The 19,105-nt window shown below is 43.1% G+C and overlaps 1 protein-coding gene across 2 annotated transcripts in view; it reads right to left on the bottom strand.

Moving 5' to 3' along the window:
* Window positions 1-1,103: 1,103 nt before the first annotated feature.
* FEZ1 (fasciculation and elongation protein zeta 1) overlaps window positions 1,104-19,105 on the bottom strand; it is a 39,641-nt gene continuing 21,639 nt past the window's right edge. The window contains exons 4-10 of one of the 2 annotated variants that reach the window (XM_019710524.2): window positions 14,454-14,540; window positions 12,385-12,553; window positions 9,702-9,973; window positions 8,669-8,749; window positions 7,171-7,246; window positions 3,719-3,784; window positions 1,104-1,456 (exon numbers count right to left, since the gene is read on the bottom strand). In XM_019710524.2, coding sequence (XP_019566083.1) covers window positions 1,440-1,456; window positions 3,719-3,784; window positions 7,171-7,246; window positions 8,669-8,749; window positions 9,702-9,973; window positions 12,385-12,553; window positions 14,454-14,540 — 768 coding nt within the window. In that variant the 3' untranslated portion in view covers window positions 1,104-1,439. The remainder of the gene's footprint in view (window positions 1,457-3,718; window positions 3,785-7,170; window positions 7,247-8,668; window positions 8,750-9,701; window positions 9,974-12,384; window positions 12,554-14,453; window positions 14,541-19,105) is intronic. The other variant, XR_002135750.2, reaches the window with a different exon arrangement.

Genomic DNA, 19,105 nt, shown 5'->3' with positions numbered 1-19,105 from the left:
AAGTGGAGGCCCAGGAAGTGAGAGGCAGGCACCAAGGATAGTTTCTATTGTCACCTACAAGGATCTGTGGCCTCCTGTGGAGTTGCCAGGGTGATAAAGTATGGCTTTCTACTCTACTCGGCATGCTTAGTTCAACAAACACTGAGCTCTGAAGAATGAGTGGAAATCTAATTGGATAAGAGACCAAGAGCGTGACTCCACTCTTGAACACCTCTGCTTCTCGACCTCCTCACCTGTGAAATCAGGGCAATGATGGCACCCACTTACCATGTAGGGTTGCTGTGATGTGAGATAATGTGTAGAGAGTGATAAGGCCAGTGGCAGATGCATAGCAAGTACTTGACAAAGTTTTTGTTTTAAGACGAGACTGTGGACATTGACAGGGTTAATATCATTCCAGTCAGAAGATGGAAGCTGAGAGAGTTCAGGTTATGGTAAAATCAAGCTAGCATCTGGATAGGAGGACAGCACTTACCTGCTAGTCAATCAAGGCTGGCAGCTGCCTGCCACCGATGCCAGAGATAGCACCCAGGGGTCAGAGCTGCTGGACCTCTAGGTCTGCAGGAAGAGCAGGGCAGGGCATCATGGTCAAAGGATATGGTTCCCAAGGGCCGTTGGGGGCAGGGAGGAAAGCAGCCCAAATCCCCCATGCCCCAGCAGCTCAGCAGAGCTGCCGCCCTCCAGGCCCTTGAGCCTCCAGGACCCTGGGGAGGGGCTGGTGAGGGCCTCCAGGAGCCAATCTGGCCATCTCAACAGGAGGTGCTACAGCTGCCTGGCTGCTCCTTGAGGCTCTCTTTCTGTCTGCTAACTTCACGGCCTCCCTGCTCATCTGACACCCCCCCACACACCAGTAGTTCCTACAACACATGGTGCAGCTCCCTCCACAGTTGCCAAGGTCCTAGATCTTAGAGCCCATGGAGAGCCTCCTCCTTCCAGTTGTACCACGTGCAGCCCCATCACGACCACAACAGGGCATGCTAGCTGTCCCTAAACACCAAAACGCTGCCACAGGCCACGTGACACCACATGAAGGCAGCTACACATCCTTTCTCTGGAGGGTTTGTAACGGGCCACTGGACACCACACTCCAAAGCACATGAATATTAATTAAATGAAGATTTATTTCAAAATTAGTCTTAGAGTGTAAGCTGTTTTGAGGGCTGGAGCCAGACTAGATAATGAATGGTGAGAGCATCGGCCTTCCTCCAACATAGGCAGAGAGGAGGCAATGTCCCCAGTCCTGCCCCTTGTCATGCATCCAATGTTTACTAGGACTAGAAGCCAACAGCAAAGGACCCCGCGCGTTTGCTCATGTTTAATCCAGGTTAAGTTCTACACGTTTAAATACACGTCGGAGGTTACATGGTGTCATGCAGTCCCTGTGATGGAATGACTCTTGCTCAGTGACCTCCGCTGCAAGGCTGCTCCCAAGGGCAAGGTTAGGTAGGACAGAGCACTGGAAAGAGAAGAGGAGAGGACAGAGGTCAGAGCACAATGCAGGTTAGGCGTACCTGCCCAGGGGCCCTGGCCTAGAGCGGTCACGCTGGCTTCCCGCTAGTATCCTGAGCAGAGAACTGCCTGTGTACAACCAGGAAGAACTGCAGCCACTAATCTTTTGTCCAGAAGAAGAAAGAGTTGATAGGGGGTGGTTTGGTGTAATAATTTAATGTGCAGTCCCCAGTGCCCAGCTGCCTGGGCTCAAACCCTACCTAGATCCACAGTTTCTTTTTTTCTTTTTCTTTTTTTTTTTCATTTTATTAAATTTATTGGGGTGACTAATTCTACGACCTTAAGGTGATTACTGCACCTCTCTTGCTTATTTATTTCTTCATTTATACAATAGACTGTGCCTTTGCCTACCCCAAAGGGTTGTTCAGAGGCAAGTAGAAAGTGCTCAATAAAGGTTAACTAGTTTTATAAATTCACTGACATTTCTGTGGATCATGAGGGGTAAAGTCTAGTCCTCAGGCTCCCAGACTTGTAGAACCCATTTCTACAAACCTCCTTTGAAAACGTCCATTGAGAAATTCACTGCTCTTTTAAAACCTTTAAGAGTCAGAAGTGTTTCCCAATGTTTAGCCTAAACTTCTCCTGCAGAAATTTAAGATTAATCTCTCTGTTCCTTATGGAAACAACATAGTTCAGAGGTTCTTAACTGGTTCATAAGCCTTCTGAAACTGTACCGAAGTTGTGGGCATGTACAGCAAAAGCTAGTGAAGCAAAGGACCCAGACACAGAATGATCATTGTGGATACTGTTATGGACAGAATGCTTGTATCTCCCCAAAATTCACACGTTGAAGCCCTAACTCCCCAATACAACTGTATTTGGAGATGGAGCCTCTGGGGAAGTAAGGGCAAATGAGGTCATAAGGGTGGAGCCCTGATCTGATAGGAAAGAACATTCTCTCTCTCTTTCCTCCAGAGCACAGAAAGACCATCATCTACAAGTCAAGAAGAGAACCCTCACTAGAAGCCAAATTTGCAGACACCTTCATCATGGTCGTCTAGCCTCCAGAACTGTGAGAAAATAAATTTCTGTTGTTTAAGCTAGGCAGTGGTATTTTGTGTTAGCCGCTGGGGCAGACTGACACTGATATTAACATCACAAAAATAAAGACAACCAGAGAGTATGTGACTCTTAGTGGAAGTTTACAACCACACCAATAATATAGCGCTTATTGAAAAATTTGAGGCTGAATCTGATAAAGCCTCTAGCTCTACCAGTTAACAGGAACTGCAAAAGATGGAAGGACATGTTAAATTAAACCGTGAGGACACAACCACCTGGCAAAGGCCAGAATGAGGCAAGTGAATAGGGCAAACAACCTGGCTTCTCCAAGAAATAAGTGTCAAAAAAGGAGAGCGAGGAAAGAAAAGGGAACCTATATATATTAAAAGAGACTTAAAAGACATATTATCCAATTGCAATGGATAGACCTTCTTTGGATCCTGATTCAATCAAAATGAAAAAAAATGTTATAGGGAAATCTGAACACTGATTGGATAGTCAATGATATTGGGACATTTTTTATTTTTCTAGTTGTGATGATACTGTGGTTATGTTTTTTAAAAGAGTCTTTATGTTTTAGCAATATATACTGAAATATTTATGTATGAAACAAATATGATGATTAGGATTTGCTTCAAAATAATATGATGGGGAGAAGTTGGGAAGGGGTTTAAATGATACATGATTGACAATGTGTTAATAATTGTTACATCAGGGTGTTAAGTACATAAGAGTTCATCACACCATTCCCTCTACTTTTATATATGTGTTAAAAGTTTCCATAATACTAGATAAAACAAAAAAATGTTATAAAAGGATGTAGCTCATCATGACTCTAATCTGTTGTCTATAAGCAGCTGAAAACTATTAATAGAATCCTTAGGCTTTGTTTTTCCCAACTAAATAGCCTAACTCCTCAGAACTTTCACAATAAGTCTTTTGTTAGTTTGGCTGCGCCTCATGTGCAGTCACTCTGGTGACTTGGGGGTGATGGAATCTCCTTCTCAGGCCTCCCAGCAACATTCAAAGGCAACACCCCACGACTGCCAGGGCCTCACAATTGCCCACTTGCTTTCCCTGGCCCTACCAGGTCTGGTCTGGCGTGGACACTCTGGAAGGCTGCACAGCGGGTGTGACACCTTCAGCAGTCCTGGGGCGGGGGCCCCAGAGGACTGCTTTTGCTCCCAGAGGGCGTGGCTGCTCTTACCTTTTAAAATGTAGTCCGTTAGCAAAGTGGGTACCTTCTCATTATCCTCCTTCATGGCAAAGAGAACTGGGGAAGCAGAGAGAGAAAGTTCATTTCTAGGGCCAAACCACCCACCAATCCAAAGGGAATGAGAAATGATTCAAGGAAACCAGACATCCATTGAAGATGGAGCAAAAGTCTAGAAGCTTCTCTCAAGAGTTAGCATTCAACATGATGAAGGAGAACATATCAAGAGTCAGAGTGTCCCATCAGTGACTTTATTTTCTTTATCTTTTACTTTTTTTTTCTCTTCTATAATTTCCACATCTCCTAAGTATGTCTTTAATAATCATAAAAATAAATGAAGAAAGAAATTAAAAATAAGAATAAGCTTTCAGATGCTGTCAATCTAAATGTTAGAATGGTAGTTGTCACATCACTGAATAACCAACAAAACGGTCTCTAAAGACATTCTACTCATATAAACAGACGTTATCAGAAAAATTTCTCGTCTCCAATTTATTAATAACAAATGAATTTAATCTAACAAATATTTATTTTCTATTTTATGCCTGGTACAGCGCTAGAATTTGTGGAAATGCAAGAGGCTTATGGACCCTCAAGGAGCTTATAGACTTCTTGTTGAAACAGGACTTGACTACACATGAAGCAAACAATAGGAAGTTATTAAAGCCTAAAGGCTTTTTTTTTTTAATTAGAGTTTATTGGGGTGACAATTGTTAGTAAAGTTACATAGATTTCAGGTGTACAATTCTGTAATAAAGGCTTTTTATAAAAGCTTTTTAAATAGCGTTCTCTGTTGCTAAATAGGTAGCACCTTCTCATAGTCATAATTCATATTGTAGAAGTCGGCTTTGTAGAAAATCCTTCAAGAAAGTAGCTGGGCCTTGTTTATAATATCAAAAAGAGGGATTTCTTCATCAATCAATTCCCTAAATAAACTCTGGTATATCTATTGCATGAAGTCTTATATAGCTTAATGAAAAATGAGAGAGTTCTATATGTAGAAGACATACTTTATCAGTGAAGACAAAAGGCCACACAACATTATGTATTAACTTTTAAATAAATGCTAATATTCATAGAAAAAATCTGGAAGAACATACGTGAAACTGTTAAAAGTGGTTATCTCGGAGAGTGAGAACATAGGGAATGTTGCTTTCTACCTTATATTTCCAGGGTCTGGCTTTTCTCAGTGAGCATGTATGACTTTTTGCAATTAGAGAAAACAATAAAGATCAGCATGCACTTATTGTAAGGGTCAGGAGGCAGCTGTGACAATAGAGGGACCCCCCCTTCAATCCATTTCCATGTCCTTGCTCTCCATTGATTACCTTGCCTAGTTTCAAGTCAAGGTCATGAAACCTGATTCCAAAAATCGTTAGTGGGTGAAGAACAAATCCTGACGGTGGCATGAGTTAGCAGCCAGGTCCAGAAAAAGAGACTGAACCGGAGGCCTTCCACGTGTTGGTTTATTTTGTTTTATTTCTTCTGTATTTTTAGACATATATTCATTTCAACTGAATAGGCTGGAAATACTTTGCAACTGAGCACGTGCAGACTAGATGCCACACCAAGGAGAGAGCCATAAAATACAATAAGTGCACTGAGACAATATGTATCTAAATTGATCTCCAAAATCCAAAATTGATATGAGTTGTCCAGTCCCCAGTGCTGGTCTTTGGCCTATATCCTTGATACAGGAGTCGGGTAAAGAGGAGATATTGTTCACAAATCCATACATGGATTTGCCAAAGAGAAAAAAAGAGCTTTCATAACCTACAGGAGAATTGGTATTCAGGAAAGATGGCAGCTTTTTTCTTTTAAAGGGAATAAAATATTGGAATGTGGAATAGCCACATGATAGAAGAGAGAGCCATAAAAAGAATGTTAACCAAATGTTAACTGATGTGATTAAAATTATGATACAAAATTTTATAGCCAGTATAATCCCAACTATATAGAAAAGACATAAGCTATTATGGCTGAAAAAACACCAAAATAGTAACCACAGTCAAGGGGACAACAAATTATTTATTTTCCTTTGTTCACTTTTCGACATTTCCAAATTATTCTAAATGATGGATGCACTCTAGCTATAGTTTTTTTAAGTGAACTTGAAAAATGTAAACAAACCCACAGTTTCTTGATTAAAATAAAAGGATTTCATGCTGAATTCCTAAATGGACATCTGTAATAAATGGCTTACAGTCAGAGCCCCTCCTTTTGTTAAGACCATGATAGACTACTTTACATATTATCAACCTTTGTAATTTGTCCAAATTACTTTCCAAGTGCTTACTACTTGTGAAAACACAAACACCTATAAATGTCAGTTCATATCTATCTGCTTTCTTTAAAAAAAAGAATCTTAGTACATATTTATGCAAATAAAGGACTTTAAAATGAGTCAAGAGGAAGCCAATGTACTTTGAATTTAAAATTCCGGATTCTCAAGGACGCAGTATCTACTGATGTCGGCAGGATTTATGTTTACCAGAACCTCCTGCTTTAGTTTTCCGAAGTGATAAAAGTGAGAACGTTTGGTCCCCTTTAGCACTAAGGCCCAGCAGGCATCTATCTCCCTCAGCTGAATAGATAAAGCTCCTCTCCCAGTCCTCTGGGGTACCAAATAGCCCTGAGGCTGGCCCATTCCCTGCCGTGGGCTGGGCAGGCTAGTAAGTCACTCAATGCAGTGCACGGTTGCCAAGGAGATGGATGTCTCCTGATTCACTGAGCCTGTCACCACATCTCAGCCTAGGATTCTCTTCCTAAAAGAATCAAGCTGACACTGATGACTAACACCATGTACCCCCAGCCCTTTGGGGGTTGTAGTGTTAGATTTATATAAAGAGAGCTTGCCTACAAAAGCTCCTTATTACACACTGTTTTCTCTCATAGCTCAGAAAGTTTATTAATATTTGACAATAGAGCCAAAGTAGAGGAGAGGAGGCAGTCATTTCCTGAAAGGAAAACCAGACTCTATTCTTTCCACTCCTTACCCTACTCAAGAAAGTTTGCTTCTCGTTAAGAATACAGCCAGTTCCACAGACTGAGCTCCCTACTTCAGGGGCACGAGTTGAGACTAGGTGGCAACCTCAAGTTGCAGGCAGAGAATACAAAGCCTTGAGAATTGCTGGGTGAACCAGAAAGTCCCTGCATACCAGTGCAGCCCCCCGCCGGTCCCACCAACCTCTTTGAGCAGCTCATTTTCTTCTGGCACATCTCTTCCCTTCTAGAAACCAGGGAGAGACAAGACAACTCCGGCATCACTGCAGAGTATTTAATTTTACCCCTGTGCAGAGGGGAAGGGATGCAATACTGGGCAGCACATTTTGACCTGTCTCAAACTGCTCTTGGACATCTCAGGCCTGAGGCACCAGGACTGCAACTCACAGGGAAGAAGGCAGAAAAACAAGCAGCTGATCTCGCCGAGAATGAGAACAACTCACTGTTTGTCAGCATCTGGAGGTCTTCCACCGATGGAGGGGAGGCTTTCTTCTCATAAGGGATAACTGTGTTCAGATACTACGAGACAAACAGCAGCAGGGCTTGAGATGTCAGATACAGTCCCTCTGGGGATGAGCCAGATGAGACCATTTGCACGGGGACTGTGCTTTTCCCTACACAACAGGTTCTGTCGAATTTGACATTCTCAACAACACCCATGATAATTCGCACACCACTGTGTCAGGTCCTTTTTCTCATCTTTGGGAAATGTCTCTTTAAAATTAAGACTTTACCATATTAGCCAGGAAAAATTTCCCTCCATTCCAACTGCTACATTCTCCCAGAAACCCTTTGGTCATTTAAAAGTCCTGGTGAGCTTTTTCTCATTCTGGCTGCGAGCAAAGAGGGGGTGTGATATTTTCTCATCCTTTGCAGTGTAGTTTGAGAATGAATGGTTTCTCTTTTGTCAAAATGACAGGAGAACCTCAACCACACCCTTGGTCTCCGGTGTTGGGTTTGCTCCCTCTGCTGGATACAAAGTGCTTCTACAACAGAATCATTTTAGGGCACAGTGGGATATCAAGACCCTGGGCCAGAAAGACCTGGAAGGGCTCTAAGGGCGCCTGGTATAGTGAGTGAGAAGACCCCTAGACCAAAAGTCATAGGCTTGTATTTTAGTCGTGGCTCTGCCACTTGGCTCTCCCACACACTAGTGGTGTGGCCTTGGGAAAATCTTGCCTAATCTCTCCCAGCCTTCATCCTCACAGCTGTGAAATGAGGTACTGGGTTAGATGGTTCTAAACTCTCTTTCCATGCTGTAGTTCTAGAATTCTAACACTTAGGATTCAGCTTACAAACATGTGTAAAACACATATACAATTTATGTGCACGTATTCTACAATTTCACACTCATCCATTTACACACCAGCCACCTCTGTTAGATTGCCCTCTTGTCAGAGGACAGAGATCAGGACTTATTCGTCTTTGTATCTGAAGACCTAGCAACAGAGCTCAGCACATAACAGCTACCCAGTAAAAGTTTTGAACACTGTCTAAATGACCAGAAATGCTTCTCAGGCAAGTAACTGAGACAACTAGGAGATGCTACAGCATGGGTTACAGTCAGAGCAGGCAGCTGAAGGGTCAGTCAGTCTTGGTGGGACTGGTCAGCTGTGACCCAAGGTGGTAGAGTTAATTACGCTCTTGGATGCGATCGATCATCAAATGGATCTTCCTTTCAATGCATGTTGTTAACATGTAGGGCTACGAGCAGTGTTGAGTTTTAAGTTTTATCCATGTCCTAGAATACTGGAGCTCAAGAAATTATTCACCTTTTAAAAAACACTTCCTGCTCTTCCTTCAGAGTGGAAGAAAATGTTAGGACCCCACCCTTGCCTGAGTGCCGGGATAATTCTATTGAATCACCACTGCTAGCTCTGCTGGGATGGCAGAGTTGCTAGAGTCTAGGAGGAAAGCTGGGAGCAGGGAGATGGCGCGTACCTGTTTGTCAGTTCCTGAGGAGCCAAAAGTCTGGCGGATGCCGCTCTGCAGGATGTTGGAGATGCCTTCCATGCTGAAGCGCTGGGGGAGAAGAGACTCAGGAAGAGAAGATGCTTCCTGCTCCAAGGTCATCACCCCAGGGACTTGTGTGTCCTCCCCAACCACCCAGACCCGTCAGCTACCACACTGCCCAGGTAACTGCCCCTGGGTTCTGTGACTAGAACGTAAATGTAAGACCTTGGCTAAGAGACACACCAAAATGTGAGCCTGAGCTTTGCAAGAATAAATAGTAGAGTCTCAAAGACTCTTATCTTAGCGAGGCCCTCAGGGCAGCAAGACCCCCCCTGCACTCCCCAGGTTTCCTCATTTCTGCCTCCATTGTATAAATAGGAAAATAAAGCAATACAGTAAAATGTGGACAGATAATGATTCAAATATCTTAGAGAAGAAAACAAGATGTCCAGCCAGTGGGAAGGGCAGATGTAAAGCAACTGTCCTTAGCTGGGGTGTTTTTTCCAAATGCACATGCCTGGGCCCAATCCAGTAGGTCTGGGATAGAGCCAAGGCAAAGGCATTTGGGAAAATCTCCTTAGATGATTTTGCTGAGCTTTCCTGATTCAGAACCACTGGTCTAAAGAATCCTGTTAATATAACAACAAGGTGTCGTAATTTTCAATCCTGAAACACCCCACCGCCATCCTAAAGAGGTAAGTAAAGACTCTAAGTTCAGTGAGTAGCAGGGGTTCTGACCCAAAGCACAGCGCCTCTCAATCCTAAAAGCCTTCACCCCACTTTCTAAGGTCTTGACTAAGAGAACATAGTCAATGACTTTCTCATGTCTCCACCTGAGTCCTCCAGGGGAAGAGAGGAGACAGGTAGCTTCTACTCCCACTTTATGCCCCACAGTGTCCTGATCGGTCACTACTCAGTACAGGCCTGTTTCTGAGTCCTCTGTAGGGTTGGTATTGGGACCTGAAGTGGCGAGGGTTCGAGGTGGGACGCAGCCAGGCTTCCAGCTGGGTTGTTCACATACCTTGAGAGGCATCTGGTTCCCCTTCTCTATGCGGCTGCTCTGCAGGCTCAGCCCTTTCTCTTTCCGCCTCTTTTTCATCAGTTCTCGCTGCTCCTTCTGCTTGTTCTGAACCTCAATAAGGACTGTGATGAAGGAGTTCTTCACTTCCTTCTCAAATTCCAGCTCGTCCCGGCGGGCCAGCTGCTGCACCAGCTCCTCTGAGAAGTCTCGGATGGCACCCTCCACCTGGTCCAGCAGCTCCGTCAGCTCAGACCCAGACATGTGTCTCAGTCCTGTGGGGGAAGACCAACCACACGTGACACTCATGTCCAAGCCACAGCCCACTGCAGAGGCTCCTGGCACTGCTGCCACTTGAGACGGGACGGCCCCTCCCCAGGAGACCCCTTCCAACTCCTCGGAGAGCCAGGAAAGACCTTCACAAGTTAGGTGCGTGCCAGAATGGGTGGGGCCAGTATATCATCTGCAGAAGAGGCCATCACTCTTGGGAAATGAAGGCAGAAGAAGAAACAGCCTCCAAGGAAGCCAGTGGACTCTGTCCACAAAAAATGTGTGTGAATGGACATGTGGCTTCCTGATCCCTTGTTCTGTCTTCCACTTTTTCTTCTGTTTCTATAATATTCCTCATATGAAATGAATCAAGAATCGGGGGAAACAGAAAGAGGAAGTTTTTGGCATCTGTGCTGAAGAGCAATGGAGGGTGGTGTTTATTCCCAAGCACTGCTCACGACATAGCCGACAGCAAAAGCAGAGCGATTGGAGGCCTTCCTTATCCTCTTGTCCTGTGTGGCAATGCCTGTACTCAAAAATATGTGGGAAAACATGGAGTGAAAAATGACCCCTGGCTAGCTGGGACAGAGTGGTCTGCTCCTGTCAGAGAAAAGGAAAGGGAACCTGAGATCACGAGATACGGATAAGTTTATTTTAAATTCCTGTCCCCTAAGCCTCCTTCATTTAAAACGGATTGAGAAAGCAGCTTGGCAAATGCATCCCTTTCTATGGCATCTTCTGATCCTGCCTTGGAATCCATTTTCCTTTTGCTTTTTGTTTCTGCTTGGCCCGGATATTTGCTGACTTAGTTCGACTTTCCCCTTTATCTTGTTCTGTGGAAGCTGTCCTCCTCCTTCTGTTTTTGCCATTTCACTCTGCATTGCAGCTATTTTTCCCGAGTCTCTTGCTGAAAGCGTCTATGTTTGGGACCTTTGTGTGGCTGAGAACGGGCTGATTGGGGCAGCTGTGAATGCAGCATCTCAGCCAAGCAAGTTCCATCCCTCTGCACAGGGCCTCTGCTTGCCCCCACCCTGCTTCTGCGCCTCACAGCCCCAGTTTCACTTTCCCACGTAGTTCTTCAGCTCATGCTTCCATTTTAACCACTATTCTAATCCGTGTTTGGATCTTTATACCCTGACCCACCCTCCTTCTCTCTCCTTGTTCCTAAATCCCTGCCATCCCACCTCCCGTGAATCTACTCCCCAGGGGCGTGGCCCCTCTGGCAACAAGAGCTTTATCATCCCGACAGATGGGTGGATTTTATACTCAGCATTTGCCTCTGCTGTGTTACATCTTTTCATTTCCTTCCTCACCCACCTCCTTTTTGCACAATCATAGTTACTACAAACCTGTGTCAGAGAATCACTACGATACACAGGTTAAGAGTGTGGATTCTCAAGTGAACCTACCTGGCGTCAGATTTGGCTCTACCCCTTCCCACTTGTTTGTGGTACAAAGAGCAATGCAAATGTAGAAATAAGAAGCTAGGTTCTCCCTGTTGGAAATAAGGGAGGAGACTTTCCCTCTCCCTCACCTCCCTTTTCTTTCAGAATTCTTTCTCTGTCCTTTTCACATGTGTGTCAATCTTTGTAATAGTAAATAAGCCTCTTGCTGGTTTTAGGACTCAGGAATGTTTCCTGGAGGATCCAGGAAGTCACTGCATTGAAAAGTAATCGTGAAGGAAAATGACAGGCTGACTTGTCACCTGACTCCCAGTTGTAAAACCTATTTAATGCAATGGGTTGTATACATTTAACTCTAGTCCAGAGTGAGTTTTCTTTCTGATTCTGCAGTCCCTTTAGCGGGTTGCCTGTGCTGTGCGTCCCATTCTGGCTTAATGCTTATTCAATAATAAAATTGTTTTCTTTCCCCTCTAATTCCATGGAGACGTTTTCTGGGGGAGAAGATTTTGTTTTAAATTATATTTTCACAACAGTGGCCTCGAGCCTGTCACTTAACCTCTCAGAATACTCAGCTCAATCCAAGTGGGGCTGGTAATGAAATGAGAATATACATAGAAAATCTTAGAACAGGGTCTGGCACATAGCAAGCTCTCCAAAAATATGAGCTGCTATTAGTAGTAGTAGTAATAGCAGTAGTAGTAGCAGTAGTCATACTTTTTGAAGTTCTTTTTCATTAATTTTATGGTAGCATTGTTTTGAATAGTAGGTTCAGATTTTTTCTACTTAGTCTGCTTTAGTCTTGTTCTTTGGTTAGTTTTACCATTTTAATTTTGCTCGACTGCCTTTTCTCCACCCACCCACCCCGAAAAATGCTAATGTCTCTCCTGATGCCCAGTAAGCAAGGTGTTGCCAGCTCCCTAGAGGTGAGGTTCTATCAGCCACATGTGAAGCATGTGCCCAGTGCCTGGCAGAGTAGGCGTAATCCTTGGCAAGTCGACCCCCGGGGCCCTCACCTTCGTAGGACCAGTTGTTGTTGAAGGTCTGGGTCAAGGCCTGCATCTCCTGCAGGAGGACTGAGTCCGCCTGGGAAGAGGTTTCAGCCCCATCCTCCTCTTCCAGAACCTCCTCTTCCTCCTCAGGGTCTGGAGAGTTCTGCATCATTTCCTCAATCTCCTCAATTACCTGAAGAGGGTACACAAGAGGCTGTTAACACTGTTCTCTTGCTGGAGGGACATTCTGGCTTGAATTTTGACCAGATAAGGACATTTCTGATTTGCTGTCTGTAAAGCTCCTAAAGCAATATTGTTACTTAATAAATATTGAATAATAATAAAAATAGATCTGACCAAAGGCTTACACACACTCTTTCTTTAATGTAAAGCTTCTTCCAAGAACACCATTTCGATGAGTGCTTTATTGGAAATAAACGACTCTTTCAGGAAATGAAGCAGAGCTGCCTGGAAGGGAACATTTACTTCAATTTGCTGAGCACTTTATTTCTAAGTGGGAAGATATTTTATCCACCCAACTTTAACACAAAACCCAGTCCATTAATTGTCACAATGCATATGACTGGAAAAAACCAAAGTGTTCCTAGAACAACTCAAGACGGGGAGGGGATTCACTTAGACAGGAACTACAGTTGCCTGACAACGAGTGAAAATAAACATAATAAAGTAATAAAAGGATAGGCAGGGTCTGGAGAACAGAAAATAGATAAGAAATCCAGCTCTAATCTAGACTGTTGGTAGGAGACACTCCTAGAAGTGAGAGGAAAATTAGATAACTGCCAAAAGGAATAAGGGTGAACTCGCACATTAATTGTTTCCACATTAAAAAAGCGGAATAAGCAAAGACTACTTCTGAAAGGACTCCGTAGACGAGTCTGGTCACAACCATGATGTGATTTATGCATTTGTCTGTTCAAGATGTTGTGATGGACTCGGCTCCAAGGCCACTGGACTGTGGTCTTTAAAGGGGGTTTCTTCATGTTAGGCTGAACCCAGCATAAGAGAACTTTGGGTACCCTCCTTTAGAACAAGCACTGTTCTATTCCCAAGCCTTCTCATCTCTACTCACAAATTTAGGGAACACTCAGTCTTTGGCTATTAAAAGCCATTCATAGAATGCAACCAAATGACATGACCCCGTTTAGAATTTTATGGCTGAGTTTCTCTTTCTCTCAGAGTATTTATCATTGCATTTGTCTCACTGAATTGTAATTCCCCTAAACTTCACAAGGATAACTGTTAGCCCTTATTCTTTTTTTCTCTTTTTTTTTAATTAAAGTTGCCCCTATTCTTTTTTATCTGTTTCCCTTCCATTTCTTGATCCTTACCTGTTTGTATCCCACCTTTTACCACAGATACAAAAGAGGTCCTTTTACTGAAAAGCGCTTTCTGGCACCAAAGGCTCCCAGTGGAGTTTTTACAGACTTACTTTGTGAAAAAATTTTTATGGTGCTTGCTCAAAAGAACCTTCCATAAATATTTGTTGATTAAAAGGTTGAATAAGGAATCCAGAGACCTATTGTTGTCTTCCCTCAGTAATAAATTATTAAAACTAAAATATAATGAATTCAATCAAATGTGAAGCACTAGATCTTTTTTTTTTTTTAAGAAACAAAGAGACACAAGTGTCTCTAAGACTCCTTTTGGGAGGCTCAAAAGGAGTTTATGTTCTTTGAAATAGGAGAATATAACCATCACACAAAAACCTCATCTGCCACTTCTATTTTTGGAAGAACAGGTATTTGGGACCCTTGTTCAGGTGTCTTGACTCCAAGCACAGTGAATTATAATGAAAGGCTTAGCAGGAAGTGAAGCCAGTAAACACCGGGTCTGTCGCTGGCTACTATCAAACGCAGAGCCCACCCAACTCAAGTGTCAGGAGTTATGTTCCTATTTACTGCAAGAGGGTAAACTGAGGCATCAAGATAAATAAAATCCCAAGTCATCAACACAACCACACGAGACGGTACAGTTTTCTTCTGCCTTAAATGGATGTGGCAAGTATAGTCTCTTCAACTTTTTCTCCATCAAAAGAACAAAAACATCCCAAGAACTGAGAGTGATCCTCATACCTGATCTGCCGTGAGTAGAGGCTCCTCGTTGATACCAGAATCGTGTTCACTCTTCTCATTGAACTCTTCCTCTTCTTTCTCGTGGATCTGAAAGGGGAGCGGGTGGAATTCTGATTGACCACCAGCAGAACTGGGATTCTCTCTAGTCTCTAGAACAGATGACACGGACTGAGCGGCCACGCTGGCCATCCCCTGGGTAAAGGAGTCGGAAGAGATGTGCAGAGCGCCATTCAATCCCCAACGTGCCAAACCACGTCTCATGTACCACTGAGCGCAGCTTGGTCAGAAAAGGACAACTGAGGATGAGTGCTCAGCACCATTCTGACTCAAAGGGAGCAGCACTGTTCTTTCACCCACAGACAGGTCACCCCTGTGAGAACAGGACCTTCTCAAGATGAGTGCTACTGCAACCAACTCCTGCAGCAAAGGCACACTTATTTATATAAGGAGTTTCAATCTGGGAGTTTGTTTCCAGAGTTCACTTTATTCGGCATTTTAAAGCCTAGGCTGTTCCAGTCCAAAGTTATACTTTTAGAATTTGATGAAATGCCATCCTGTCACTGAAATCAAGACATGGTGTCATCACTGACGGAGGATATAATGAATCCACCTAGGACATGCCACAGAACAGCCTGACCACATGAACTAAAGGACAAACTAAAAGACAAAAGATATTGAACATTTGCCCTGGGTCTCCAAAATTCCATAGTCCCAAGTAAGATTCTGTAAGTTCACAACCGTCAAGATTCCAGACGTCGACGTCCAACAAGGTATTCATAGCACATCTGGCTTTATTGACCACATCCCAGATATACATAGTCCGACATTTATATTCAAATCCTACAAAAAGTAAACCATTAAACTTAAACAACAAGCTGCCTCTGTCCAGAAGTCTGATTTGAAAGTCATAAAGGGTAAGAAGTGTCTGCAGGAAATCTTTCTCCAGAGTCACTGCTCATCCAGGAATCAATTTTACTTGCCCATTAGTGGCTACTATGCTTATCTGCCTCTTTCCTGGGGTTATACTTTCCTATTCTAACAGGAAACACCCCAGTTCCAACCCAAGCAGACATGCCACAGGTAGTCTGTCCTCAGAAACTTCTCCCGTCTTCTTTGAGCTCCACCTTGGCAGACACCCCTAACAAAACACACACCTTCTGTCTCCATTTGCTTAAAGCCAGGACTATGCCATAAAAAATATCAATCAAATATATATTGAATGCCATCTGTGTTCAACCTGGATAAGAGGTAGGACAGGGGGGTAATGGGATCATTTGAGGGGCTTGCATGCCAGATGGTGACATCTATTTCTACTGTCGAGCCCAGATGCTTCTCTCTCTGCCAAGTTCACCACCTGTGGTAGCCACCTGGTTTCTCAGCTCCCCACCACGCAGAACGAAATTCCCGGAGCCACAGTTTGTTCACAACTACACTCATATGGCAGAACTTCCTTAGGGCCAAAAAGTCCTGTGGTAGAAATCAGCTCATACTGGGAAAGAGAACTTTTTGTTTTCTGATTGGATTATTTTTTACAAGCATCTGACAGCAAGTGTTAGTCTATAACCAGAATTTCTTTTTACATTAAGTCTATTTTAAAAATGGAATGTTTACATTTTCTGAAATGTGGCCAATTTTAGTGGTTGTTACCTCACTGACTGTTAATACTTCACCATCAACTACACCATCTCCCTTCCCAAGGTCCTGCCTCTGCATCCCTGGCTGAAGGTAGGCAGGAAGCTTTTAGGGACAGATCCTTCTTGCTATTCAAATGCTATGGGCAGTGGCATGGATGACACTCAGTCAGAGCTTCCTCCCCTCTCCCACTCTCTGGCACAAAACCTACAGTCTGATTTGTCAGGCTTGGGTTAAAAGAGATTTGAAAATCAATTACAAGCTTGTGCAAGTTACCATGAGTTCCTAGTATTATGGGAGCCATCCCTACCCCATATTTTCTCAGATCTCAGAAGTCTACCACTAAAAACAGAATAAAATTAAAGGAAAGGAAAAGCATACACAAAGTATTCCCCAGGAAGCCCTGGCTCCTTCCTCTTCTACACGGCGCTTATCCCCCTCCTCGGTCTGCTTTCACCACATCCACCCTGTCTTTGGCCTTTTTCTCCTCTGTTTCTCTCATCCTTCCTCACTCTCTCTACGCCCCAAGTTCTACATTTTCTTTCCATCCTACCGGACTCTCTTCTGTTCCCATAACTTCTGTCACTTCTCAACAAGCCCTGTTTCCTTTACAAATGCCATTTACAGACTCCTGCCTGCTTTTCGATACCAAGGACAATATTTTATGCAAATTGTGGAAAGCTGGAAGGGAATAACAGGGAGAAAGAGAAAGATTTTTGGAAAATAAGAGTGCTTTGTGTAAATGTATAAGAATATATAAGCTAGATGATAGATAGATAGATAGATAGATAGATAGATAGATAGATAGATAGATAGATAGATAAGCACTAAGTATATGGAAGAGTATATGAATCCTTTTACCTCTAATATATGACATAAACATAAAAATTGCCACAAGGAGTTCCATTAGCCTCTTGTGTGGCAATAGGAAGATGGTAAAATGGGAAAGCTAAAGCCAACAATAATCTGCAGCCCAGGTCATTTTGGGCTAAATTTCTTTGTAGACTAAAACTTCAAGTTGTTTCCACACTATTAAAGTGAACTATGGCTCTTCCAAGAAAAATCATTCTTCCAAGTGACTTCTTCCCATCATTAAAAAAAGGAGACCTAGATCCAGGAAAGAGTCTGTCCATACTATTCAGCAAGCTGTTTCTTTCTCCTGCTTTTGGTAAAGACTGTGTATTTAGTGCTATGACATGGTAGCTTAAAGCTTGAAAATAAATGCAGAGAACCTTCCCTGGAGCATGAAAACTACTCATCTTGCAGCATGGTAGTCTGAGTGAGGCTTAAAATTACACTGAGTCCTTATGTGAGTGTTCAATCTGACTACTAACAAGTGTTTTTTGTTAAACCATTCCATTTATAGGAAAGGGAATTTTCCATACACAATATTTCCCTCCCATTATCACGACTATCTCACATGGGTGGTTGCTTTCTTGACCAAAATTAGGAGAACAAAAACTTTCACCTCCAGTCAAAAAATAGAAGAAAAAAACACACCACATCAATATGTACCCAGCCCAAGGAAAGGGCAACGATATCCCTTTTGTGCCTGTCAACAACCAGGAAACATCTGTGTGAGCCAAGTCACAATGCCGCTGTGTCCCCACAGTGAGATGCACAGAGCACAGCAAATAGCAAGTGGCCAACAGCTATTTGTTGAAAGAATTAATGAACAAATGAAAAATAGAGGACTGAGAGGTAGTACTATCACCGCCTGTATTCAGTCCCAGCCTCACAGGTAACTTAGCTGTTCAGTCACCTGGAAAACAGAAAGATGAAACTTACCGTCTTGGACTTCCATGTCCTCTTGTCCAAGACAACCACCATCTGCTATTAATTAAAGATATATGGACAAAAGGGACCATCTTTTATATGACAGTCAGAAACAGAATGGGTTAATGAATTGAAAAACCCAAGAAAATGGAGAGTTGTGAGTAATAATACATACACACATAGCTCAAGCATATTATTTTCACCTGAAAGTATAAATGTACATTTATTTATTCACCAAGCTCCTAATAAAAGGCCAAGGCCTTTTCTTCTACCATGGGCCTCTGAGTAGAGTTTCACATAGTCTATCTTGCATCAACCACATCACAACACAATTTGCAAATGCCTTTCATTTTCATTTTTATAGTAGAAGGAAGGTACATAGGAAATTGAGCACACACATTCATCTCTTTCTCCTGAAAACCTACTAAAGAGAGAGTAAAAGGATCAAAAGAGAATGTCCCACAGAGACAAAATGAACTGCAGGAAAGACAATAACAGTAAAAAACAAATGCTAGAAAGCAGATGCTGACCTAGCTGACTAGTGAGAGTTAAACCCTGTGGAGGAAGCTGCCAAAAGTAAGTGGATTTGCACTGAAAATCTTGAAAGGCTCAGGAATGGAGACTTCAGGTAACAGTGTGAGGTGGGCTAAAAAGAAGGATTTGTCAGGATTCTTCATCAGGAGCAGTGAGACCCCAGGTATCTTCTCCCTTACCATGTAGAAAGACCACGACCATCAAAAAACAAAAACGAAAAAAACCCTGGAGATTTCGGGGGGGAGGGCCCACAAGGCTCATAATACCAGTAAGGGCCAGGGAGTTGTGTCCTACACAACTGGACTGAGAAACAACAGCTTGAACTGGAGGGGGGCGGTGGGAGACAGAAGAAAGGGAGAAAAAAAAAAAAAAGACCTACAGATGCATGCCAATATTTGGGGTCTCCAAACAAAATTACCAGGTCCTGACATTACTCTGCAGTGTGCTCCAGCAGGAGACCAGGCTTGCCCCACAGAAAGAACTCAGCCTTCTCACCTCACTTTTAAATATGAAAATATGCCCAAGGATTATCAGACATTTGAGGACAATCCCCAACATGGGAGACAGAGACTAAAACGAGTATACAAACAAGGGAAATGAAAAGCAATACAGAGCGCAGGAGAAACCCCTTACTATCATCACTGCCCTCTGAGGGATTACAAGAAAAACGTTGCTTCCTTGAGATGGGACCTATTTATTAGAATCCATCA

The sequence above is a fragment of the Rhinolophus sinicus genome, linkage group LG16, assembly GCF_036562045.2.
Source record: "Rhinolophus sinicus isolate RSC01 linkage group LG16, ASM3656204v1, whole genome shotgun sequence".
NCBI lineage: Eukaryota > Metazoa > Chordata > Mammalia > Chiroptera > Rhinolophidae > Rhinolophus > Rhinolophus sinicus.
The sequence above is the reverse complement of the archived record's forward strand: the minus strand, read 5'-3'. Positions and strand labels throughout refer to the sequence as shown.